This window comes from Octopus bimaculoides, chromosome 5 (genome assembly GCF_046866305.1).
Source record: "Octopus bimaculoides isolate indiv1 chromosome 5, ASM4686630v1, whole genome shotgun sequence".
In the NCBI taxonomy this organism is placed as follows: Eukaryota; Metazoa; Mollusca; class Cephalopoda; order Octopoda; family Octopodidae; genus Octopus; species Octopus bimaculoides.
This window is the reverse complement of record NC_142932.1, coordinates 126,356,715-126,384,435: the sequence shown is the minus strand read 5'-3', so window position 1 is coordinate 126,384,435 and position 27,721 is coordinate 126,356,715. Positions and strand designations below refer to the sequence as shown.

Genomic DNA, 27,721 nt, shown 5'->3' with positions numbered 1-27,721 from the left:
ATTTGCTCGAAACGTTAAACAATCTTTCTGTCCTTTCCAGAGCGTCTGCTAATACTTTACATGTACCACGTCCTCAGGTTTTTTTCTGTGTTTTTTGTGTTTGTTCTTCGATTATATATATGTATATATATATATATATATATATATATATATATATATATATATATATATACATATATATATGTATATATATATATATATATATATATATATGTATGTATGTATGTATGTATGTATGTATGTATACGTATATATATGTATGTATATATATGCACGTACATATATATATATTTGTTTGTATATGTGTATGTGTGTGTGTGTGCGTCTGTATGTGTGTATGTGAATGCAGTCATCTACAAATATCGATAAAGTGATGCACTTTAAATAGATGATAGGTGGATGTATTTATACACATGCCGAACTCTCAAAGTCATTTTAGAATTATTTATGATAAACGAAAGAGTACTTTATATTTAACACGCTACTCGTATTGTTGTTGCCGTTATTATTGTGTTGGTAGAATTCACAGTGGGGGTAGGGGTGAGACGTATGATAATGATTGTATAGTTGTAGTCGTGATAGCTGTAATATTTTAAGTCCACTTTATTGTGGTATGAGTTTGATGATGGAGATGGAGTTTGTGATATTCAAGGTGACTGCATTGGTGATGGTTTGTCGATAGCAAACGGACAGAAATACTAGCAGTTTATAGTACAGTTCGGTAATACTGGCATGATAATGGTGGCGTCGGGGAAGGTGCTACGGTGTCAATCAGTTGGCTGGTGTGTTGGTATTGAAGGAGAAGAGCCAGTAATCAAATTGATGCAGCGGTATTGAGACTGATGTGGTGGCATGACTTACAAATAGTCAATGTAATGTAATGGTGTTAATAGTCAATGTAATGTAGTGGCGTGAAGATGATGTGGCAGAACTAATAGTAGCGTGTAGTAAGTGAAGTTCATGGTGTGTATACAGACTAGTCCTCCGTCGGTTTCGACGACGAGTGTTCCAACTGATTCGATCAACGGAACAGTCTGCTCGTGAAACTAACGTGCAAGTAGCGGAGCACACGATAGACACTTGTACCCTTAACATAGCTGTCAGGGAGATTCAGTGTGACAAAGAATGTGGCAAGGAGGTCCCCCTTTGTATTACAGGTACAACTCATTTTTCCAGCTGAGTGGACTGGAGTAACATGAAATGAAGTGCCCTGCTGAAGGACACAACGTACCTAACGGAATGGAACTTACGACCTTACGACCGTGAGCCGCATACCGTAACCCCCTAAGCCACGCGCCTTCACAGTGTATAAAATGTATTGTATGGGTTGGTGCTGAAGATAGTGAGGACTTATTTATTGTAGTACAGTATATTACATAATAGTATGGTGTTGCTGAAACTGGCGTGGTGGAATTAAATGATTGTAATGGTACTGGTATTAGTGTGTTGGCATTGGAAGTGGTGGTGATATTGGAGGTAGTGAGGTGGCCTGCAAGGTGATGATGGCTATTGAAATGTGGTATTTATAGCGATGATGGTTGTGGTGCATGTGCTGGGAGAAGTTCTGATGGTTGAGGTACTAGCTGTGTTGGACTGTTCGTTGGATATGTACCTTTGGCGGAAATTTGGTCAATCTCTGCAAAAGCAACATCAAAAGCACAGAAAAAATACACAAACTAAGAACAAGAACAGAAATAAAAATTTGGAAACCAACAATGTCAAAATATATAACACCTCAGCCCGTCTCCCAAGGAAAAATAATCAAACAACCCCGCTCACCTTACAGATATTATCAGGCATTATGAAATAAAATATGAAGGAAATAAAGTAAAACTAAGTGAGGAACAGTGAGGAATATTGAAGCAGTAAGTATTTGTAATTATCGATCGTATTAGCGATGACTGTGGGTTCATAGCAGAAGAAAATTTAAGAAAAAAAAAATCTGTAATGTTAAAAGCTGAAAATTGTGCTGGAGTGGTTAAGGACTGGAGGAGAGGAAATAAAACGATTGCCAATATTGAAGACTAAGATGGAATACTTAGCAAGGGAAACCTTATGCCCTGGCACGTTTTACCGTTATTTCGAATATTCCTTGATTTTCTTACATTGCAATATTTTCTCCCTCCTCCGCCTCCGCCTCCTCCTTATACCATAAAAGCGATCAATCTATCCATATATCTATCGATTTAACTACTTTCCTATCTATCAAATCTCTCTCTCTCTCTCTCTCTCTCTCTCTCTCTCTATATATATATATATATATATATATATATATATATATACAGCTATTGATCTATCTACCTATCTATCTGTGTGTCTAAGTATATGTATATATAAGCACACATACACATACACACATACACATACAAATACACACACACACGCACATATAATATATATATATATATATATATATATATATATATATATATATATATATGCAATAGAAGCACTGATACACGTACTCACACACATGCAACTCATGAAGTTGCGAATATGTCGGAACTGATACTTGATAGAAATATCTTTAGGTAAGGTTTCTCTGATTTACTTCCTCACCACTACCACCACCACCATCATCATCACTACCACCACCACCACCATCATCATCACTACCCCCCACCACCACCATCATCACTACCACGACGACGACGACGACCACCACCACCACCACCACCACCATCATCATCATCATAATCATCATCATCATCATCATCATCATCATCACTACCATACCGAATCATTCAGGTCTCCACGATCAATATAATAGTTGAAAAGGATATAGTGACTCCGTAGTGCTACGCTCACTAAATAATTAAATAACTTTTACACATTCAGGGAAGCATTCGCAAACAGTGCCAATCTAAAAGCCTCTAGTTACTATATTTACTTATTTGAAATAGCTGTCTAAATTCCCTCACACTATACAAGCATAGATATGTGGTTAAGAAGTTCGGTTACCCACAGCAAAGCTCCGAGTTCTGTCCCACAGCGTGGAGCTGTGGGTAGATGTTGTTTACAATTGTAATGGATCAACAAATAATTTATGAATAGAATTTAGAAGGCGAAACTGTACTTATGCATAAGTACATATACACATATAGTGGAGGCACAATGACCCAGTGGTTAGGACAGCGGATTCGTGGTTTCGATTCCCAGACCGGGCGTTGTGAGTGTTTATTGAGCGAAAACACCTAAAGTTCCACTAGGCTCCGGCAGGGGATGGTGGCGAACCCTGCTGTACTCTTTCACCGCAACTTTCTCTTACAGTTTCTTCCTGTTTCTGTTGTACCTGTAATTCAAAGGGTCAACCTTGTCACACTCTGTGTCACGCTGAATCTCCCCGAGAACTACGCTAAGGGTACACGTGTCTGTGGAGTGCTCAGCCACTTTCACGTTAATTTCACGAGCAAGCTGTTCCTTTGATCGGATCAACTGGAACCCTCGTCGTCGTAACCGACGGAATGCCAAGATACATATATACATTCTTACATACAAAGAAAAGGCATAGTTATCCCAAAATGTACATAAATACATATCTAAAATATATACATAGGCATAAACATAGAAAAGCATACAATTAAACCATATGTACAGTGTGTGTATATAGTATAGACATACACCCTCACACACGTACCAATATGTTTTTTACAATAATGAAAGTTTGGGGAGCACCTTCCAGGTGATACAAAGCGCATATACAGGTAAAGAGAACGTGAGAGGGAGAGGGAGTTTGAGAGAAATAGCACACAGGTGTTGCTTATGTATAAATGTCATAGGTGCGAGAAATATAAACCAGCGAGACAGCAGAATTTGTGAATGCGATAGAAAATTGCGCACGGGCGTTAGTCTCTTATATATGCATGTTTATCTGTATCTCTGCGTTTTATATGCGCGTGCGCTCGCGCGTGTGCATATAGATAGTTATAGTAAAACACAGTGGATTAAACAGATCTTGACAATATAGATTTACGTAATGTTATCTAATAAATTATGTAAAGGACTTATATTTGGAATAAACCATGCTATTGAAACGCAGGTATTGATGTCTTCAGCAATCCATTCGTATTTGCTTATTATATATATACACACACGCACATACATACATGCTCCATGTGTTGGTGTGTGTGTGTGTTTGGGTGTGTGTGTGTGCTTGTGTGCGTGTGTGCGTGTGTGTTTGTTGCGTGCATATGTTTATATCCGTTTTCTCTGTTTACTGTGTATATCGATATTGAATCTATTCCTGTCGACAGCCATACCACTCTCACTTCGTAATGACGTAAGATGCCGATTACATTTACTAAAATGTTTCACAATGAACTCTTCACTCCTCATTAAAAGGATTTTAAGGCCTATGAAGTTGCGTCGAACAAATTTTGCATTACAGAGCAACAGGAATGTTATGGGCTTACATTATAAAGACATTATTATCCGTTTCTGCCCAGATGCTTCGAGTTATAAATTTGTTGAAAGCTGGAAGCCATCATTTGCAATAAAAGTGGTTTTACGTAAACCTATTTCTCGAATCTTGAAGCTGATGTTTCAGCTAAACAGAACAATTTAACCAGCGTTAAATATTGCCACGTAGATAAATAAAAAGAGTACAATAATTCTCCTGGAGAATATATATATATATATATATATATATATATATATATATATATATATATAAATATGTGTGTGTGTGTGTGTGTGTGTGTGTGTGTGTGTGTGTGTGTGTGTTTGTGTGTGTGTGTGTGTGTGCGTGTGTACATATATGTGTGTGTGTATATATATATATATGTATATATATATATATATATATATATATATATATATATATATATAATGAGGGCAATACCCTGAATATGATCAAGTAAAAGTGCTTTTCAAGACAGTTTCTTTTTTATTTTATTTATTATATCTGCGTTAGCAACGTTTTTAAGGATATTTGACTTAGATCGTCACTTTCTATGGAAATGAACAAGTTTATGCAAAATCGCAATACAAATTCCTCATTTATTCTTCCAAACAAATGTTTTATGTAAAGTCATATAATTTAGGGTTGTATGTAATCCTAGCTAAACTTTTGAAAAGAAAATTTTGAATTTTTAAAACATTTATGTGAAAATTTGTTCACTAAAAGCTATTTTGTTCAAATGTCTCTTAAGAATTTTTGCTTCTAAATTTTCAGTGAGTGGGAGTTGGTGAAAATTGTTCGAATAATAAGAAATGGTAGCGAAGAAAAAATAGAATAGGTGAATATGATATAACCTTGCTGTAGAAATTTATTGCTCTATGTAATGTAACGTCACTATGAAGCCATCACAACAAAAAGTGTACCTTTCAAAGAAAAAATAAACACAACCCGGAAAATAAGCGTATAATATATTATATGAATACGAAAGATGAAGGATATGTTTGAAAGATGTTAAACTGAAGATGCATTATATAAGAAATGTTAGCGATTGTACTATTGGTTTATACGAGGTATCACAATTAGTAAGAAAATATGGAAATCTACATTATAAAAGAAATTCTTACCACGATTCCTGAAAATGATTCAGATATTTGAAAATTGGTTCCTTTTAATAATAATACTGTATGTGGTTAGATTAGTGAAGTGGGAGAGGATATTTTCGAAAATTTAATATTTAACTACAAATTAACCTCTTAAGCGATATGGAATCCTGTGAAACTCACAGTACACCTTTTATGACAATTTGACAGGTTAGTCTAGTGATAAGAATATTTAATCTATTCGTGGTTCATTGTTTAATGTATCGGTAACTCCATGTTCTTGAAGGTCACCGTTAATCTAGCTTCAGTTTTTTTTTTACTGTTAAGAAAACTAAAGATCAGGTCTTAACATTAGGTTATTCCGGTAACCATATTGAGAGAAAAGTGAAAGTGTTGACAGCAAACATTCTCTTCATAGTTCGTTGGTTGAAAAAGAGTTTTGCTTGAAATGTTTTCTTTTTCTTTATTACGACTCTTTTACTGAATTCTGACTTAAAAAACCATGTTCTCCAACAAGCAAAACGTATGGAATTCATTTGCGAAGAGGTGACTTAGGAAATATTTCTGACAAGATGAACCGCCTGAATTTAATTTTAATCAAATAAACACAAAAAGGGTAGTCAGCACCATTTTAATTAAGGGAGTTTTGCCAATTCCCGTTTATGAACAAAAAAAACAAAAAAAACATTTCCTGATTATTGAGAGTTTGTAATCTGTAAACCCGCTTCTCACAGCCACAACAATTAAAGAATGACTTTGAAATTAGATCTAATGACTTCAATTAAATTATAATGTTCTCTATTGGATTTTAAAAACAAAATTCTTTACGGGCAAAACAGAATAAAACATTGAATTACAGGGGATAATACGAAATAAGGAGGAAATGAAGTTGATTTTCTTTTAAATTCAAGGTTTGTGTGAAATATGAGCAAAATGCATAAAACCTCTATTTTCGAAAAGAGTCAAGTTATTGTTTGTTGCTAAGGCATCATATCATCTATCGGAGACAGATTTTAGCGATGTTATCGAAATTCTAACCGAGTGTCCAAAAATAGAACCCAAAATTATGCCCACATATTGTAAACTTGTTCGGACACCAACAACGAAGACCGCGTCATACACAAAGATCTGTCATCTGAATTGTTCGAATTTTAATGATATTAATAAACAATATCCGCTATCTTAATTATTCATATTTTAATCATAATAAAGGAGATACGCATTCTTAATTATTATATGTTAATCATAAAACTAATCAATGTCTGCTATCTTAATTATTCTTATATAATCATAATAATAAATTATGTATATTTATCAGTAAAATATCAAACCTGTTTATATTATAAATTTCATTACAATCATTTCTTTTCAGCATATAAGGGTAAAAGCTGATATGTTAATAAGTATGCAGGAACTTTAGATGGACGACTGGCTGAACAAGGAAACACGGCTCTAAATATACAAGCGCGTACTCTCACTCTCACACACACACATACACACAGACGCACATACATACCTTTATTTCAAACTCACAAAGTAAAATTTAAGCTGCATATCTTTCAAGATGGGATACAATACTTAAAACAGCATACACGCACGCACACACATGTATGCATGCATACCCCACCCTTGCTTTCCCCACACCCCAACACCACCCCACTACACCACCACACCACACCACCACGCCACCACACCACACACCACCAAACCACACCACATCACATCACACCACCCCGCACACACTAGCACTGACCACTTCCCAGCATCCACACCATCGTCCACACACCTACACATGCACACACGAACACGTTAAGGTCACCAGCCCCCTTTCACACACACATACATGCTCTCACATACACACTCACGTGCACCTTCGTTTTTGGATCGCCACTACTTTATTATCTCCCCTTCTTCCTCGCTCTTCTGTGTGACTCCTCTGTCCAGTATTCGCCATGGTAGATCGCTAGCCACCAAACCTTTTATATTTTCACTCCCTGTTTATTTCTGTTCCTTTCTGTCGAAGAGCGTAGTCTGGAAACGTAAAAGACTTTCTCACTTCCCGAACGTTAAACTAATACATCTGTTTGTTGTTTACACACCCGTCTTCGTCTTTTGTTTTTTTTTGTAAATTCTCCCTATATATATACATATATATATATATATATATATATATATATATATATATATATATATATATATATATATATATATATATATATACATACATATATATATATATATGTGTGTGTGTGTGTGTGTGTGTGTGTATGTATGTGTGTGTGTGTGTGTGTGTATCAGATATCAGCGGCGAAGGCAGGATTGTTAGTGAGCATCTCTCATCCTATCTCCACATTACAGAGACTACTTCTCTTGCTAATATCGTATAAATATCTCGGCCTGCCGGCCCGACTGGAGCCTGTATCTGGGGATGAATAGTCTGTAAGATGATGGAAGGGTGTTTTGGTCAGCGTTTAACCAGTGGTTGCCTACTGCTGACGAAGCGCAGAAACCACACGGAAATCATTTGATACAGTATTCCTCTACCGGTTCTTGTCATTTCTCGTCTGCTACTGATACTTCTGTGCTGATATCCATCAGACGTATGGTCGACAGTCTTCCTCAGGACGTATCCTGAAGTATTATGTCGCTTTCAGAAGAAGTTCAATTTAAGTACGTTACAATTAAGTTGGTCCGAACAGGGAAACACGGCTCTGAATACACACACACACACACACACACACACACGCACACACACACACACACACACACGCACACACACACACACACACACACACACACACACACTCACAGACACACACACACACACACACACACACACACACGTAAACATACATACAATTTTATACGTACCTATTTGTTATTTAAGCGGAATGTGTGACACTGATATATCAGAGCGTAAAACAAACCGACAAAGTATAACATTGAAGGAAATCAATAACTGAAGAAGAAACATCGTTTTATATTTGTCTGAAGAGAGATTTTCATCTTGATCTGAGTGAAGGATAAAGTAGAATATTTAAATAAGCTGTTGCAATGCCTTAACGATTAAAGAAGAATGTATAAAGAGAACGATAATTTCAAATTATCTGATGAGTGACGTACTTGATTCTAGACAAGAAACTAAAGTGTTTGTTGTAATCCCACTTATCTGTTAATAAAGCAAGGTAGAAAATAAAATCATCCTTAAAGTGATAGTGTGTTGTCAACTTAATGTAACAGTCCCATGAAAGTGAAGAATGCTACTGTTATCTAGCCCAAGAGAATACCGTTTCCTGTTGGACTTAACACATTTCCTGTGTCCTTGTGTTTTCAAAGTGGAGACAAGCACCTCCACCCAGCAAAGCCAGCATCCAGAGACTAGTTTCAGAGTCATTGCTCATCATCAGTCTAAAATTGCATGGCTTGCTAGCTGTCGATGCCTATCAGCCTTTGAAAACATATATTTCAAGCGAAATACATTCACTGATTTTTGAAATTAGAAATAATACATTTCTAAATCTCTCTGATTTATGCAGTAGCAGCATGATAAAATGATTCTTGATTTCATGCTTCATTTTAAAGAAGGGATATTAAGAAAGTTTATAATTTCAGTGGACGCTTTGTCGGATTGCAGAAGAGCGTACAAGCTTCAAGATTTAAGAGAAAGGCACGTCGTAATTTGAGCAGCGAACAAACTGCTCAACTAAATTCCAAACGTCACACTTATCGCAATAAATGCTTACTGTAAAGAAGAAATAAAATGTGATGTTAATTGAAACACTCATTTATTTAAATCAGGTTTCAACATTAATTTATTTGATGAAATTAGAACTCTTGAAATACTGAGGTAGGAAACAATATTTCAATACAACGAGTTATAAATCGTTAAAGCGGAGACATGAAACCTCATCCATGCGATAGCATTAAACTGAGCGACAGATGAGGTCTGTTACAACTTCCGGCAGTTAGATTTCTTATCTTTTAGGAAATCCGTTGTCTATTTACAGCTTCTCTCCAAGCGTGAATAATCTTCTCACACTTCACTTTACATCCGATCATTAGAAGGATTCTAGCTATTGGAGGGTTTCGAAACTTTCAACTCATAATTAAATATTCGACATTGAAGACGTCAAATGAAATATCATTGCTTTATTAACTCTTCACTCTTCACAGGAAACATCACTTTTTTCTATTACATATGTTTAGTCTTCGACAGACAACCAAATACACGCCCCACCTCATCGCGCCACGCATATATTTATATTCCTCAAAAAAGTCACAACTATCATCATCATCATCATGATCATCATCATCATCATCATCATCATCATCATCATCATCATTATTGTCATTATCCTCATTCACGTGTGTCATTTCATCTCTCTCAGGTTTGCTTGTCAATTCTGTTTATCCGAACTAAAAGGTAAACTGATACAGGCTGCTTATATGCAATTCAAACGTCTGCTTCGGCGAGACAGACATATAAATAAGACTGTCATCGATGACGACGACGATAATAATGATAATAATGATGATAATAATAGTAATACTAATAATAATAATAATAATAATAATAATAATAATAATAATAATAATAATGATGATGATAATAATAATGATAATAATAATAATAATAATAATAATAATAATAATAATAATAATAATAATAATAATAATAATAATAATAAATAGTGAATAATGAATAGTGAAAGGAGCGAAGAAGAACTTTAGCAATTGCACTGCAAACCAATACAGACGATGGAATAAATAAATATTCAACATTTGCTTCTTGGTGCAACAGATTTTTAATCAAAGAGTGTATTGATTTTTCTCTCCTCGGTGAGATGCTATATTTTCTGCAAGAAACAACAACAACAACTACAAGACCAGTTAAAATAAAATTCATAGCTATGCTATAAAGAACAACAATAACATCAAGAAGTAATCTCATATATTGGATATTAAGTCTGAGGTTTTAGAAAAAAGAAAAATGGCGGTTGTGACGTTCAATGCCTTTTTGTGAAGGTCTTGGTAATGTAGATGGCATCAAATGGTACCAAGAAGAGGTAGAGATAACTTGGTGTATAATCTGTCCACGTTGAATTTGGTCTTTAAACCACTGAGACAATCGATTTACTGGAGTTCAGCACCTGATTAGTTCTGTTTTTTTTTTTTTAATCTATTCTGGTAGAATGAAAAGCGAAATTGATTTGGATGGAGTAGAAATTCTGAAGGAAAAGAAACTTTAATATATGCCACAACGCCTTTTGTCCGTTGCTCAGCCGATTCCGCAATTCAATCCACCGGCCTTGCTCAGATCAATAAAAACCATTGAGTTTTTACTAGTCGCAATGATATAGATTTCTAAAGGAGACAGAAATGATTGCATAAACCCATTCATGAATGGAATATTTACTTTTTACGAAAAGGTGGACGGCGATGCGATCTCGAGGAATTTGTGTTTGAAAGCTTAGAGATGTTGTCAAGATAGGTGATGATTGAAATTAGCCCTTCACTGCACGGACGCATCCTGACTCATTTATCATAAAATTAACGATTTCTTTGAAGACTGTAACAGACCAATGTTTATAAGAATCATTTATAGATGATTGACTGTCTCTGGTGAATTGTCTTCATTTATATTGTAGACAATTAATCGTGGCTAATGATACTGAAGATATGTGGGCTGTGAGAAGCATTAGAGAATCGAACAAGACACCTTGCTGGGTTCAGGTACGACATTTTACGTTCAAGTCCTGTTGAGTACAGGTTTGTCTTTTATAGTTCCGGGGTCGATAAAAAATAATCACCAGCCGAGTAATGTGATATCGATATTACCGACTGCATCCTCGCAATCAAAAGGTTCTTTTCCACCCCCGCTAACGCCGGTTTATTACTTTTCATCAAGCTAACCACCACATGTAACTGATTCTACTTATATTCCCTACGATCGTGGATAAATAAGCAGTAACTGAAATGTATCATGTTTCAGTCGGATTCGATCTTTTAAGACATTTTATCCTGATTTCATTTTGTTTTCAGACAACTTAACAATCTTCTCACACGACAATAGTTATTCGTTATCGAGACACAAGACACCCCCTACCAGATTTTGCCCAGTTTAATGTTCATGACACTTTTCAAAATAACATTAGGGATGAAAGAGAAACAGTTAAAACATGAGATCTAAATTTATCTCATGATATTCTGCTGGTTATTAAAAGCTTCACTAAGACGCGCAATGCAAACTAAACATCGCTTTCCAACCATACACATACATTCTCTTTCTCTTCTCTTTGTGTGTGTGTGTGTGTGTGTCTCTCTCTCTCTCTCTCTCTCTCTCTCTCTCTCCCCCCTCTCGGTCTCTCTCTCTCTCTCTCACACACACACATACATATATTATTTTTAATCAGCCGAAATAAACAGAAGCGGCTTAAGGGTCGAAAGTTGTTTTCATAACATCCTGCCGATTAATTATAAAGCACATACATATGTGTAAGTTTTATAAATAGACATAAAGATACGAATAAACCAATAAAACCGCTTAGAATATATATATATATATATATTTATAAATATAATTAAGGGATCAGCAAAATATTTGCTTCACCATATACCGAAGTTCAGTTGGTAAAAATTATTAATTATTAATTGATTTATTAATTAATAAATTGATAATCCTTTACCCTTTTAATTTGTTTTAATTTATATATATATATATATATATATATATATATATATATATATATATATATATATATATATATATATATATATATATATATATATATTCTTTTATTCTTTTACTTGTTTCAGTCATTTGACTGTGGCCATGCTGGAGCACCGCCTTTAGTCGAACAAACCGACTCCAGGACTTATTCTTTGGTAAGCCTAATTCTTATTCTATCGGTCTCGTTTGTCGAACCGCTAGGTTACGGTCCCCAAGGCTATGGCAGAAGACACTTGTGCAAGGTGCCACGCAGTGAATCTGAACATGGAACCATGTGGTTGGAAAGGAAGTTTCCTACCACACAGCCATTCATACCCCTACACGCACACACACACATATATATATAAACGTATATATAAACCAGAGTAAGCACATAAGTGCGAAACAAGGTGGAAGAATAGTACTCGAATACCGGAGGTAGACCAATATGGTTTATATATATATATATATATATATATATATGTGTGTGTGTGTGTGTGTGTGTGTGTGTATGTATGCATGTATGTATGTATGTATATATATATATATATATATATATATATATATATATATATATATATGTATGTATGTATATATATGTATATATATATGTATATATGTGTACATATCTAAAGATATAAATGACAAATAATTTGATGAAATTTTATTGAACAATTAGAAAATTCTAATATCACGACAAATTGTTTCGTAACTTCAAAGCATGTAAATAATTTATATCATTATATTTAGTAATAAATAAATTTCACACACGCCTGTATTAATGCAAAATGCAAAACATCCTTCAAAATAATGGAGAATTATCGTTTTCTTTTGTATCGAACCAAATATTCTATGTTTTGTAGAATGATACATTAAGGACTATTTTTATGTGTACTGGCGGATTACATGAATCGATATATAGTGATTCAAAGTCATATATATATACATTCTTTTATTCTTTTACTTGTTTCAGTCATTTAACTGCGGCCATGCTGGAGCACCGCCTTTATTCGAACAAATCGACCCCAGGACTTATTCTTTGTAAGTCAAGTATTTATTGTATCGCTTCTTATTGCCGAACCGCTAAGTTACGGAGACATAAACACACCAGCATCGGTTGTCAAGCGATGGTGGGTGGACAAACACATGCACAAAGCATATACATACATCCATCCATCCATTCATACACACACACACACACACACACACACACACACACATACACACACACATATATATATATATATATATACGACGGGCTACCAAATCTACTCACAAGGTTTTGGTCGACCCGAGGCTATAGTAGAAGACATTTGCCCAAGGTGTTACGCAGTGGGACTGAACCCGAACCAATTTGGTTGGTAAGCAGGCTTCTTACCACACAGCCACACCTGCATTCATGTATATATATATATATATATATATATGTGTGTGTGTGTGTGTGTGTGTGTGTGTGTGTGTGTGTATGTGTGTGTATTTATGTATGTGTATACATATATACGCATGCTTAACCGCTTTATATGTATATAGATACATATGTATACAAGTGTGTATGCATACATCGATGTCTATATTCATGTACACACATACACAGAGAAATATGAAGAGGCCTCGTATATTTAAAGATCCTAACATTTGCATAGCAAATATTGAAAAGTTGAAAATTAACTTATGTCGATGTCGAAAATCGTGTCGTTTGGTAGAACAAATGTGAAGTGTTCTTTATAAAATTAATTTTGACAGGCTATTTGGGGTGGAACCTATAATTCATGTTGATTACTTCGAATAGTATAATAGAGCTGTCATAAGAGACTTGTCATGAACACAGCAATATAATAACTGCTCCAAAGCTTCGGTTGCAGAACTAAAGCGATTGAGAATAATATATATGGAGGCACGTGAACGCACACGCGCGCAGAGAGACACACACGCAGAGGCGCACACATATATTTATATGTATATATAGCAGCGTTGGATTAACCATTTAGCAAAATAAACACGTGCTTGGGTTATCAAGGGAAGGGAGACACCACAGAAATGGTAAATGGTTTACGGCACACACAAAAATCTCTTTAAACTTGCTAAAATAATATTGGAAGTGGTTTATATGATTTGAAACATAATTTCGAAGTGTTCATAGCGTCATAATGAGGATTTGATCAAATATAAATAAAGTGGAAGTATTGTCACATTTTCAAAAATAAAACTGTATTTTGTTTTTTTTTTTATTTGTTTATATTTTGAATTATATATATAAGGGGCACTTTTTATATATATAAGGGGCACTAAGATATCGTAAGTGCTCAGGGCCTCGGTGGGTCTTAGCCAGATGCTTATTTATAAATACACATATACATATTTCGTTTTTCCTTTATTTGTTTCAGTTACTAGACTGCGGCCATGCTGGGGCATCGCCTTGAAGAATTTTTATTCTAATTAATCGTTCCAGTACTTATGCCATCGGTTGTCAAGCGATGGGAGGGGAACAAATGCGGGCACAAAGACACACACGCACGCATGCACACACACACACGCACGCACGAACGCGAACACAGACCCATACACACACACACACATATATATATATATATATATATATATATATATATATATATATATATATATATACATACATACAGACGCAGGAGTGGTTTTGTGGTAAGAAACTTACTTCCCAACCACATGGTTCTTGGTTCAGTCCCACTGCATGGCAAGTGTATTCTACTTTAACCTTGGGCTGACCAAAGCCTTGTGAGTGGCGTTGGTAGATGAAAGAAGCTGGTCGTATATATGTGTGTGTATGTATGTGTTTGTATTTGTGCGTCTGTGTTTGTCCCCCCCCCATCTCTTGACAACCGAAATTGTTGTGCTTACGTTCAATGTAAATAGCGGTTCGACAAAAGAGAACGATAGTATAATGACTAGGCATACAAAGAATAAGTCCTGGAGTCGATTTGTTCGACTAAAGGCGGTGCTCTAGCATGACCGCAGTCAAATGACTGAAACAAGAGCAATAGAATACGTATGTGGTGGTGTTGGCGGCGGTGGCGGGGAGAGCCTCAACGCACGCTGCTGTATACAGTTTTATGTAGAATATTCTGAATTTGGCACAATCTTTATCTTGTCTTATTTTCCCTCTACATATCAACTTGTGTATTACTTTTCAGCCTTCTAATTATGTATGTGTGTATATATATATATATATATATATATATATATATATATATATATACATGCATACATATACACATGCACATATAGTGTATATAGATCTAACAGTGGATTTTCATCGATGAGTTCATGAACCTTGTTTTTTTTTCCCTAAAACTATATATTTATATTTTATACTGTGAAACTTGATTTAATTTTTAATAAATTGAATTTAATTGAGTTTTTACCTGTAAATTTGGATTTTTATCCCTAATAATATTATTATATACATATGTATATATATATATATATACATATATATATATATATATATATATATATATATATATATATATATATATATATATATATATATATATATATATATATATATATTTCTTTATTGCCCACAAGGGGCTAATCATAGAAGGGACAAAGGAGGCCCTTAATACAATATGTACTAAGTCGATTACATCGACCCCAGTATCTTCTTCGCTGACATATCGAGATGGCTCGTACTAAGCAAACTGCTCGCAAATCCACCGGTGGTAAAGCTCCACGTAAGCAACTGGCCACCAAGGCAGCCAGGAAAAGTGCCCCAGCTACTGGCGGTGTGAAGAAACCTCATCGTTACAGGCCTGGGACCGTTGCTCTTCGTGAAATCAGACGTTACCAAAAATCCACGGAACTTCTCATCAGGAAGCTCCCTTTCCAGAGACTTGTCCGTGAAATCGCTCAGGACTTCAAGACCGATCTTCGTTTCCAGAGTTCTGCTGTGATGGCTCTTCAAGAGGCTAGCGAAGCTTACTTGGTTGGTCTTTTCGAAGATACCAACTTGTGTGCTATCCACGCGAAGAGAGTGACCATCATGCCCAAGGACATCCAATTATGTGTATTTCTTCTATCTTAATATATATATATATTAAGATAGAAGAAAGAAAACTGAAAACGAACAGAAAACCTTTCTCATTGTGTTTAACGTTTTTGTACCCATATATGCATGTATGTATACATATAGATGTAGGTATGTACATATATGTATGGCTATATGCATATGTTTATATATTATTTATATTATTATATGATCGAACGACACGCATCCTTTTCCAAGTAAGTTTCATCTATCTATATATATATATATATATATATATATATATATATATATATATATATATATATATATGTATAGTAAATTTCTAAGATTCAAATTGCAGGTTAAAACAGTTGGATAACCTCTTGCATAGCCAAAGTTTGTATCGATAACATAAGAAGACACGATATCCAATCAATAAATTTTATAAACCAATGTATCCAATACGGTTGGTGAGATATCGAAATAAGACAGAAACACCAATAAGATGACTGTTACTGTACTACTGCCTCATACAGCAACAAAGGTCGCTTATTATGTGATAATTAAGTCTGAGTAATGGGATTAAAATCGGTAGTTACGTACAACATTTGTGTCACAAGGAGAACTGACCACATATTACGTAACTTTAAAGGTTCTACCTAATTACTCAGTTTTGCATTCAGGTACACTCCACCTGTCTATTCGAAATTCTTTGCCAATACATACACATACACACATAAATGCATATATATATATATATATCTATGTATATAGGCACATATACATATACACTCTAACACACTCATATATGTGCACAGACAGATAGAGAAAGAAAGAAAGAAAGAAAGAGAGAGAGAGAGAGAGAGAGAGAGAGAGAGAGAGAGAGAGACCTTAGAAGAAATTCAATTATTTTCCTGAAAGTTTGTCTCAGTGATAATTTTAGAATTTCACTCTCCTCCAAATCAAATTGATTATCTAACAGGTGTGTTTACATCTCATATCTAAATTGCCTCGAATTTTCTTCTAATGGCTTCCTCTCCATACGCGCAGTCATACATTCATCCATCCTTCTATCCATACATCCGTGCATACATTCATACATACATACACGCATACATACATACATACAGACACAGACAGACAGACATACAGACTTACAGACAGATACATGTATATACATATATACATACATACGTGTGTGTGTGTATATAATTACACACACACACACACACACACACACACACACACACACACACGCATATATGTATATATACTCGTATTTTTTGTTGTACACGTTTCATGACGTCCTGTGCCCACATATGCATATATATATATACGTATAGATGTAAGTATGTACATATACGTATGTATATATGCGTATATATATATATATAGTTATAAATTCTTTATATTATTATATGATTGAACGCCACGCATCCTCTTCCAAGTAAGTATATATATATATATATATATATATATATATATATATATATATATATATATATATATATATATATATATATATATATATATATATATATATATATATATATATATATATATATATATATATATATATATATATATATATATATATATATACATATATATATATATATATATATATATATATATATATATATATAGTGAGAATTTACAAAAAAAAAAAAGATGAAGGCAGGTGTGTAAACAATAAACAGATGTATTAGTTTAACACTCGGGAAGTGAGAAAGTCTTTTACGTTTTGAGCCTACGCTCTTCAACAGAAAGGAACACAGAAATAAACAGGGAGAGAAAATAGAGAAGGTTTAGTGGCGCGTATAGACAGGCACACACGCGTATAGGCATGCACACACACGCATAGACAGAGACATACATAATACATACGTATATAGACGTTTCTTTATACACACGCATACACACTCACATTACCATCTGATGTAAAAAGAAAAACTAAATTTCTTCTTTAGAACTCTCTGAATACATCAAAGGAGTGATCACAATTTGTTTGCTGTAGCGAAACTTATACCAACACTCGATAGAATCTACGGGATGACTAGAAGACAGACAATTCCTTGGGTATTGATGTTAAAATACGAAGACTATTTATCACCTTCAGAATTTCAAGTAGAAAGGCAAATACTTAGAAAGACAAATAGAAGGCACATGATAACATTGGGCCAAACAGACTTCGAGTACTGTGTGTCTTCGACAGCATCTGTTAACCTCCATCCAAGCTTCGATATTCATCCACAGACCATAACCATTGTTGCACTTTCCACCATGCGAGCATTAGGACAATTAGAAAAATCCTTTCTAAAACGTATGGCCAAAGATGTACCTCTAAGGAAGTTGTTTTACTATACCAGAACATCAGACGAAAGGCTTTCTACAGGTGAGCAGACGCTCATGCATGGCTATGTTGTCAGAACGCTTCTGTCTGACTGTATAATAGTTAATCAACGCAGAAGATCTTGGCCCAACCTCCATTAACTGTCACTTTGAAGGGTTTGCTTCTGCAATACAGGAACAAGAAATAAAGCTACGAGTACAGGCAAAACAGCGCTACGTGACAGACGATATATCATCATTGAAATTAAAAGTCAAGATGTCATCCATATTTAAGCAGCTGGTCGAAAATTTCATCGTCACTATAACATTTACAGTTTGCATTGTTCTGGAAACAATGTGAAGAGAAAAGTATTGTCATTCAGCAAATGTATATGCAGTTTCAGAGATGGCATTCGATCTCATGGGATGAAAGAGAACAGATACAATGTCTTCGTGAATATTTCTGTAAAATATACGCATAACACACCAGCCATAATGATCTGGGACTGGAAAGAAGAGCTGTCCATTGGATGGTAACCTTAAAGATTAGTGAAAAAGGAAATATAGGTCGAACGAAAGAGAAATATACTGATACAGCAACCGGATTATAATTTAAATTAATGTTTGTAAATATTGGAACACTGTGTAATGTAAATAAATGAATCTTCGAAAGTTAACTTGCGCAAATGCAAGCAAATGGCTGAATTAGAAATTACAATTACAACAAGCCGTTAATAAAGCTGAAAATATGTAAAATATGGTTGGTGTAAATACATACGCATAGCCATACAGAATATGTATATGTATGCATGCTTCGGTTGAATATAATGCAATAGTCTATATAATTCAATGAAAAGTATAGATTACATATGAATAGAAGTTGGGAGTACACAGACAGTTGACGAATGAATAATTTGGAGCAAAAATATTTTTTGCCATTTTAGTGAGAAATATTAAAAATGAAATCAGAAATATCATACATATATACTGTGAACAGGGGAAAACTATAAACCAGACGAGTAACATCTCCACTCTGTCTGATAACTAAGAATACATACCCAAAGAAGTCGCACGACTCTACCGCAACGTATCATAAGATGATTGGATGAACTTATATGAAAAGAAGACTATGCGTGAATATGCTAGTAGAAAGCCCCACGATGATAGTAACATCAACCACCAAAGCAGTTTATCATGGACCAATAGCCGGAATTACTACGTCCCACTTTGAAGGCTATGCGTTTGCAATCCAGGAACAGGAAACATCAATCAAATACCTGATACACAAAAGGGACAACCGATGCAGACTTTGTGGAGTTCACACTGAAGATATCACCCACATCATAAGCAGTTGTCCGAAAATGTTATCATGGTATTATCTACCGATGAGACATGATGTAGCTAGGACACTCTATAATGAAATCCGTCGGAAAGATAATCCGTAGAACAAAGAAATAAGAACTAACAATATGGTAGGAGCCATAGCCACTAATGATAAAAAGGAATACTGGTGGAATGTACCAGTGAAGACCTCAATAAAATGTAAGCACAACAGACCTGATATAATGATTTGGGATAGAGAAGAGAAACTGTGCACAGTTGTGGAAATTAGCTGCCCAGCTGATTACCCTGAACTATTGAGAAATCTGCAGTTACTCTATCCAGATTACAAGTTCAGGTTTATACCTGTAATTATTGGACCCTGGGATATGTAACACACTACTTAAATACAAATCTTGAGAAATTAGTCTTCTCAAAATCAGAAAGGAGAAAATTAATTCGAAGACTACAGATCCACTCCATCACTGGAACTGTAAAAAATCTTTATAACTTTTCAGAAGTTTATCGTTTCCACTGTGTAGTCCACATGCTAAAGCCAGATGTAGCCTAGAGTATCTATACTTCTGGTTACAACACAGCATCTCCCTCATCACATTTCCAATCTTTATTGAGGCTACATAGAATAATAACTGGATACTTTGCAGTCGAAAGTTAACTTACGAAGGGATCTCGAAGAAGTAGTGAACGCTAGAAATACAATATGAAGGCCTACAATTGTCGATTCACCGTGACACTTTTGTTTCAACCAAAGTTTGGTTGCTTTGTGGTGGAGACCAGGAAAACAAAGCCTACAGAGATTCACACTGAAAGGAAAATAAACTGCCAACCTTTACCGCAAAAAAGAATTCCGGCAGGGTCCTATAGATGGGAATGGTGACAGTATTAGTAGTCTTAGGTCCCCGTTGTAATTAGATCTCTCTCCTTCATCATGATAATGTGTATCATAATGCCTCTGCAAACGTGCGTATCCCCTACAACGATGGATGATAGAACTTGCTTTTTCGGGAGTTGTCGTTATCATTGTGGTAGTTACAGTGTCAAACATGTCTGCCACGATAAAATCCTTTTAGAGTTTTCTCCCTTGTGCAAGAATGCGATAGATGTAATATTGACAATAACTGTCCTGATGATCCGCTAACACTCGTTGTTGCTTTGTCCGCTATTACAGTTCTTTACAGTTTTTTTTTAAATAACAGTCGTGAAAAGCTTCACAACTGAAAGAACTGCACCGAGATAAACATGCAACAAAGGATCCATCGTTGAAGGACAGACAGAAGCGAGTAAACAAGTTCATTGAATTATATGAGGGGGGACGTCATAACCCATGTTTATAAATATTAAATCAAATATCTCCAGAAAATTTTAATCAATATTTAATTTAATATTTCTGAATATAATTATGCTATTCCCGAGCATATTTAAGCGCTTATTTACAGAACTCCATTATTAGAATACAGCATGTGATGATCCGTTTACACACCAAAAAGAATACGAATTTGTAAGCATTATAAAAAATAACAGTTACTCACAGTCGTGTACACGCAAACACACACACACACACACACACACACACACACACACACACACACACACACACACACACACACACACACACATCAGCTGCAGCAACTCTGTTCTAGACGCGTGAGTAACAGAGGTGGCCGGCAGCAAATACGAATTGTAATAGATTTTCGATTTTCGTCTACAGTAAAATGCTTATGTTTTAGTATTTTGGGGTATGACCGCAATGCGATGTAGTTGGAAATTTCAAAGTCAAACATTTATAGTAACTTTGTTTCCTTGATATGAAAGAGTCTGGAATGTCATGTTTCCACTGGTGAATATTTTCGAAGGGTCTCCTTCAAGCGACAGTTTAGTGTGAGGTGAACGGTTGCATATTGTTGGCGTTTGTGAGCGCAAATTTGGAGACGGCCGTTAAGAGAAGTGATAGCAAGCAGATTGATAATATGGAAGGGAATGGTTGAAGCAACATCACCGACCCCTTACGATACATCAGCCAGAGTGGGTGTCTGAGGGAACTCCATCTCGGTATACTACAATGCTGTGTTCTGATAGGACGCTTACAATGCAGGCGAAATGAGCAAAGATCAGATCTGGGCTACCTTAGCTGTGAGATGCTCGTTACAGTCACTGGCTGATGGTTTATTGATGCAAAATACGACATTGCTTTCAGCTAACTTCTCCAGTATAAGGGAACATTAATGACGGACGAAAGAGAAACAAAAATATGCCACAAGTTGATCAGGCTCCACAGACACCATGTTGACAGTTACAGAGGAATTAGGGAAACTCACAGAACTGAAAATGATTGTTAACTACGCACGTATGCATACATGGAGTCATAATCAATTTATGGTCAATATGGAATGATGGGAAATTTCAAATAGAACAAATTTTCTTATTGGAATCTAGTCGTCTCCAAAGTAAAACTATGGAAGGTGTTTGATCCTCTGATAATTTTCAAAAGAAAACACTGGAATCCCTCATTTTACACCTTTTTTTACTCCTTTTCTACAAGCATATTATATCATTTCTGTAGTGAGGAAGGCTCCGACTTCGAATCTCGCCTAATTATACTTTAAGATTCATGACCATGGGATCGATGCTATAAGCGCAGCACATGTTTGGTTGTTTCGTACATTGACTTCAGTCTTTTGTACTTAAGACATTTAGATATCAGACACAACCGTTCAAATCTGCTTAGCAACCAGCTCCGAGCGAAATTAGCCTCTTCAACTACTTCGAACGCGTCTCGAAGACGAGTAACAAACATTATTTATCAGCAGAAGAAGCAAAACAAAACAAAAAAAAACATCAAATAAGTTAAATAAAGACAACAGTGATAAATTTAATAAATAAAAAACAACAACAACAACAACACAAACAAGAATATCTGTCCAGAATCAACATCCAGGATTGTTTAAATCTGATGGGAATGATAAATGGAACAACTGAATGTGATTCAGCTGTTAGGTCACAAAAGGAGTGCGACAGATGGTGGCTGTGCTTTCATATTCAGCTACAAACAGATGGATATATTTTCTTGACATTTTTGTTCCTGAATTGGTCGTTAATGTGGATGTTGAGAGCAGAATGAAGAGTTTGTAGTCATCTTTGATAGTATAAGATAACGTTGATGATAAATGTTGTTGCTAATGCTGAAGATGATACGATTGTGATAATAATGCCGATAGCAATGAGAATAAAATTGGTTTCAAATCTTGACATAAGGCCAGCAAGTTCGAGATGAAGTGAGTCAATCACATCGATCCCCCAATACTCCACTGGTATTTATTTTATCGTTTCTCAATTGACGAAAGGCAAAGTCTGACATTTGAACTCGGAACGTAAAGAGGGATTAAACGCCACTAAACATTTTGTCCGGCGCGCTAACCATTCTGCCATCTCCTCGTCGCCGCCTTCGGTTTAAAATTTTGGCACAAGGCCAGCAATTTCGGCTAAACGGATAAGTCGATTACATTGATCCCTAGTGCTCAACGGGTGCTTATTTTATCGACCCCGAAACGATGAAAACCAAAGTCGACCACGGCAAAAGTTGAACTCATAACGTAACGGCAGACGAAATACCGCAAAGCATTTTGCCCGGCGTGCTAACGATTCCGCCAGCTCACCGCCTTAATAATAATGATAATAATAATAGTGACAACAACAACAAGATCAGCAGTAGCAACAACAACACAAAAAACAACAATAATAATATGTGCATCTCTGATCACGAAGTAGTGGTGGAACATCGAATTCTTTGGAATCTGGATAATTCATCTCTGATAATTCATTATGAGTGTTTCGTTCAACAGTCTTAAACAACCCTTATTCAGGGACCTTTTGAGTGGGATGGGCTACTCGACCTGAAAAAATTTCCAACTGAGCCCCACCTGCAAGGTCATGCACTGTTTATCAAAAGAAGGCAGCAGAGCGATCTTCATGATGCAGACGACCGATAGCTGCATTCGTCCTCGACCTGGTAGCCACTGTTTGCTATAACTCCACAAGTCAGCAATGCTTGTGCACTGTACAAGCGCATACAGGCAGATTTTGTTGCGCTGTGCAAATCTCAGCACCGATGGCAGCACTAACATGTCTGGAGAGTTTATGGCAACGGGGGGTGAATGCCCCACCCCCTGGCACAGTCGGGTTGGGGATATCTGGATATTTCCCATGGGCTTCGGCTCGAAATTCTTCCGGAAAAGACCGACCAGTTAATTTTCTTCGATGGCCAGAGTTTTGCCGAACTTACAGTTCATATTTACCTGCAAGTTTTGACTGAACCTGCATTCCGAGCATTTTTATCGGAAGCTTCAACACCGTCTCCCACCGCGTTAAAATGGTTCACGGTCAATGCAACTATGGCGATGATACTGACGCAGCATTTTTGATATTGTTGATGATGATGATGATGGTGATGATGATAATGATGATGATGATGATGATGATGATGATGATGATGATGATGATGATGATGATGATGAAGTGGAGGAGGAGGAGGGGAGAAGAAGAGGTGAAAAGGAGAAGCGGAAGAAGAGACTATTTTGGAAATGATTTAAGGGAGTGATTTATAGGTGAGAGCGAGAGAGAGAGCGAGAGAGAGAGAGAGCGAGAGAGAGAGCGAGAGAGAGATCGAGAGAGAGAGCGAGAGAGAGAGCGAGAGAGAGACAGAGAGCGAGAGAGAGAGAGAGAGCTTGTGTATGAAAATTGTGTATGTGTATGCGTGTGTGCGTGAAAAAGAAAGCCAAGAGCTTAATAAAATGAAAGAGAGGTGGAAAATATCATTAGCATCTCAACAGTGAGAGAGTGAGAAAGTGGGTGAGAGATAGAGAGAGAGTGAGAAAGAGAGTGAGAGAGAGAGAGAGAGAAAGAGATAGTAGGAGACCAAAGGTTATTAAGTTAGATTTATATTGTTTGATGATATCGTCAAAGTATTGATTTGTAAGTCGTCGGTGAACACGAAGATAAAATACTGGAAAAAAATTATATAAAAATAAAACTAACAAAAATAGTCAATTTTTCTAATATGAGCTAACGTCACACACAACTGAAGCAGCAGGGAACGAGTAATGTTGATTAAATCTACCTAAGCACTTTTTAGTTATATATTTATCTCTCCCAGAGGAAGAAACTGCGCCGCAGACCCGAGTTCAGAATCAGATGGCAAAGGGACGTAACAAAAGAACGTTAAGTAATTTCTACTCCTGTATCCGCGCCTTCAGATGTATTTTATACTCACTGGGAGAACGGTGTTATCTCTCTCCTGTGTTTTGCGAGGTGAATTGTCTCAAGTGTTCAACTTGCATCTATTTTATCGACCCCAGAATGACAAAAAACATTCCAGTTCGGCAGGACTCGATCTAAGAGTAATATTTAGCCTTCAAATTCTTATTATAATGAAGCTAACACACACACACACACACACACACACACACACACACACACACACACACACACACGTGTGTGTCTATGCCACCAAAACACTTTTAGCTCTTCTTCCACCTCCCCATCCATATATATATATATGTATCGTGGCACTCCGTCGGTTACGATGAAGGTTCCAGTTGATTCGATTAACGGAACAGCCTGTTTGTGAAATTAACGGACAAGTGGCTGAGCACTCCACAGACACGTGCACCCTTAACGTAGTTCTCGGGGAGATTCACCATGACACTGTGTGTGACAAAGCTGGCCCTTTGAAATACGGGTACAACAGAAGCAAGAAGAAAGAGTGAGAGAAAGCTGTGGTGAAAGAGAACAGCAGGGTCCGCCACCATCCCCTGCCGGAGCCTCGTGGAACTTTAAGTGTTTTCGCTCAATAAACATTCACAACGCCCGGTCTGGGAATCGAAACCGCAATCCTACGACCGCGAGTCCGCTGCCCAAACTATTGCGTCTCCATAATATATACATATATATATATATATATATATATATATATATATATATATATGATGGACTTCTTTCAGTTAACAAATCCTCTCGCGTGGCTTTGGGCAGCCCACGGTCACAGTAAAAACACTTAGCTAAGGTGCCAAGCAGCCGGACTGAACTCGCTACCCAGCTGTGGTGGAGTAGTGGGCTTCTTATCACACAGTCACACCTGTACCAAGATATATACACAAATTAGGTATGAAAATTATAAGCTTAACTATAATTACCTGCGAGAGAATCATTTGTTGTAAAAAGTGAGTGGGACATTGTTGTGTCGGGATGTGAGAAAATGTCTGGCGAATATATTAAGCGTTCGCTGCACTGAAACGGTTGAAGCACAAATGGATAGCAAGAATCATTTATGTAAGAAAATAATCGTTATCGATAAGTATTTATTGAGCAAAGATTAAAAGGTTCAAACGCTATAATAAGTGAAGTGTTTTCACTTGAAAAAGATATATCAACCGAGGTGGCCTATAATTTGTGGACAGTGAGAATAGTGGGGGAGGGAGGTGTCATGCGGTGAGAGGTTTGTCAATGTAGCCTAGTGACTTCAATCACTTACACACGCACGCCCACACGTGCACACACACAGAGGTACGCACACGCACGCACACACACAAACACACACGCATCCACAGACACAGCGCAATTAGATGTAACCAGTGTTTCTTCACCACAATTATATATATATATATATATATATATATATATATATATATATATATATATATATATATATATATATATATATATATATATATATATATATACATACATATATACCCCTTCTGTCATCATAAAATGGTTTGATTAGTGAGAAAAAACGGCTGCTATTTCTAACAGACTCAGCAATCGTCCAGGTGTTCCCTCATTAACCTGCTGTTAACGTTTAATCTCAGAATGAAGGCGGCGAGCTACAGGCAAAATGATTGACACGCCGGACGAAAAGTTTCACGACATTTCATCCGACTTAACATTCTGAGTTCATATTCCTCCACAGTCGACTTTATCTTTCATCCTTTCAGGGACCGATAAAATAAGAACCAATCAAGCTCTGGTTCGATGTACTCGACTCCTCCACGGCCCCCAAATTTCAGGCCTTGTGCTTATTGTTGAAAACGGCATCTAATCTCACAGTAGCCTTGCTTTACAAGCCCCATGATCTTTGGTGTTCCAAATGTAACAATACCGTCATTTTTAAAGACAGTTTGTTGTGATTAACGAAAGATTCGGTTGAAACCTGTAACAGGTCATGTGACTAAGTATACTGATTGTTCATTCACAGAAGGTAGTTTTCATTATTATTCAATAAGATATCATGGGTGTAATGATACAGATTAAATAACGACTCAAAAATATAGAGAGCAAACATGCAAGAAAGAAAGAAGAAATAAATAAGAAAATAGCACAAAATAGAACTTACATTGCATCGTCCCACTAAATATTGTTATAGGCCCAGCCTAATTGAAAGAGTGATAGAGAAGATTACATTAGAAATAATTAATGACGGCTTTGCTGATAAATGCGTCCAAACACACAACGCATTCAGACAATTCAGCGATATTGGGATACGTTTTCCCTCCCAACTCTTTGCTTCGGTGGATAATCAAAATCATTTTCCCTATAACATTAATTAATCAAGAGATGCTATTAAGTTACGTTAATTAATCAAAAATTGCTGCTTCACTGAGTACATCTTATTTGGAGACACAAATACTTACTCACTCAGACATATACATGTAATTACGTACACACACACACACACGCACACACACACGCACACACACACACACACACACACACACGTATATGGCATGTGTGTCAGACAACGAATCCCAAATAACTTCAATTGTTTAAAGAATGTGTTATTATTT

The 27,721-nt window shown here is 36.1% G+C and overlaps 2 protein-coding genes across 4 annotated transcripts in view; one reads left to right on the top strand and one right to left on the bottom strand.

Annotated features, from left to right (window-relative positions):
* The window catches only part of LOC106867823 (uncharacterized), a 362,348-nt gene that overhangs the window by 59,700 nt on the left and 274,927 nt on the right, over positions 1 to 27,721 (bottom strand). The gene's annotated exons all lie outside the window — the stretch shown is intronic.
* On the top strand, positions 15,848 to 16,268 carry LOC149135852 (histone H3-like). The gene has a single exon (XM_089353124.1). The coding sequence runs from the start codon at positions 15,867 to 15,869 to the stop codon at positions 16,266 to 16,268; it is 402 nt and encodes a 133-aa protein (XP_089209250.1). The 5' UTR covers positions 15,848 to 15,866.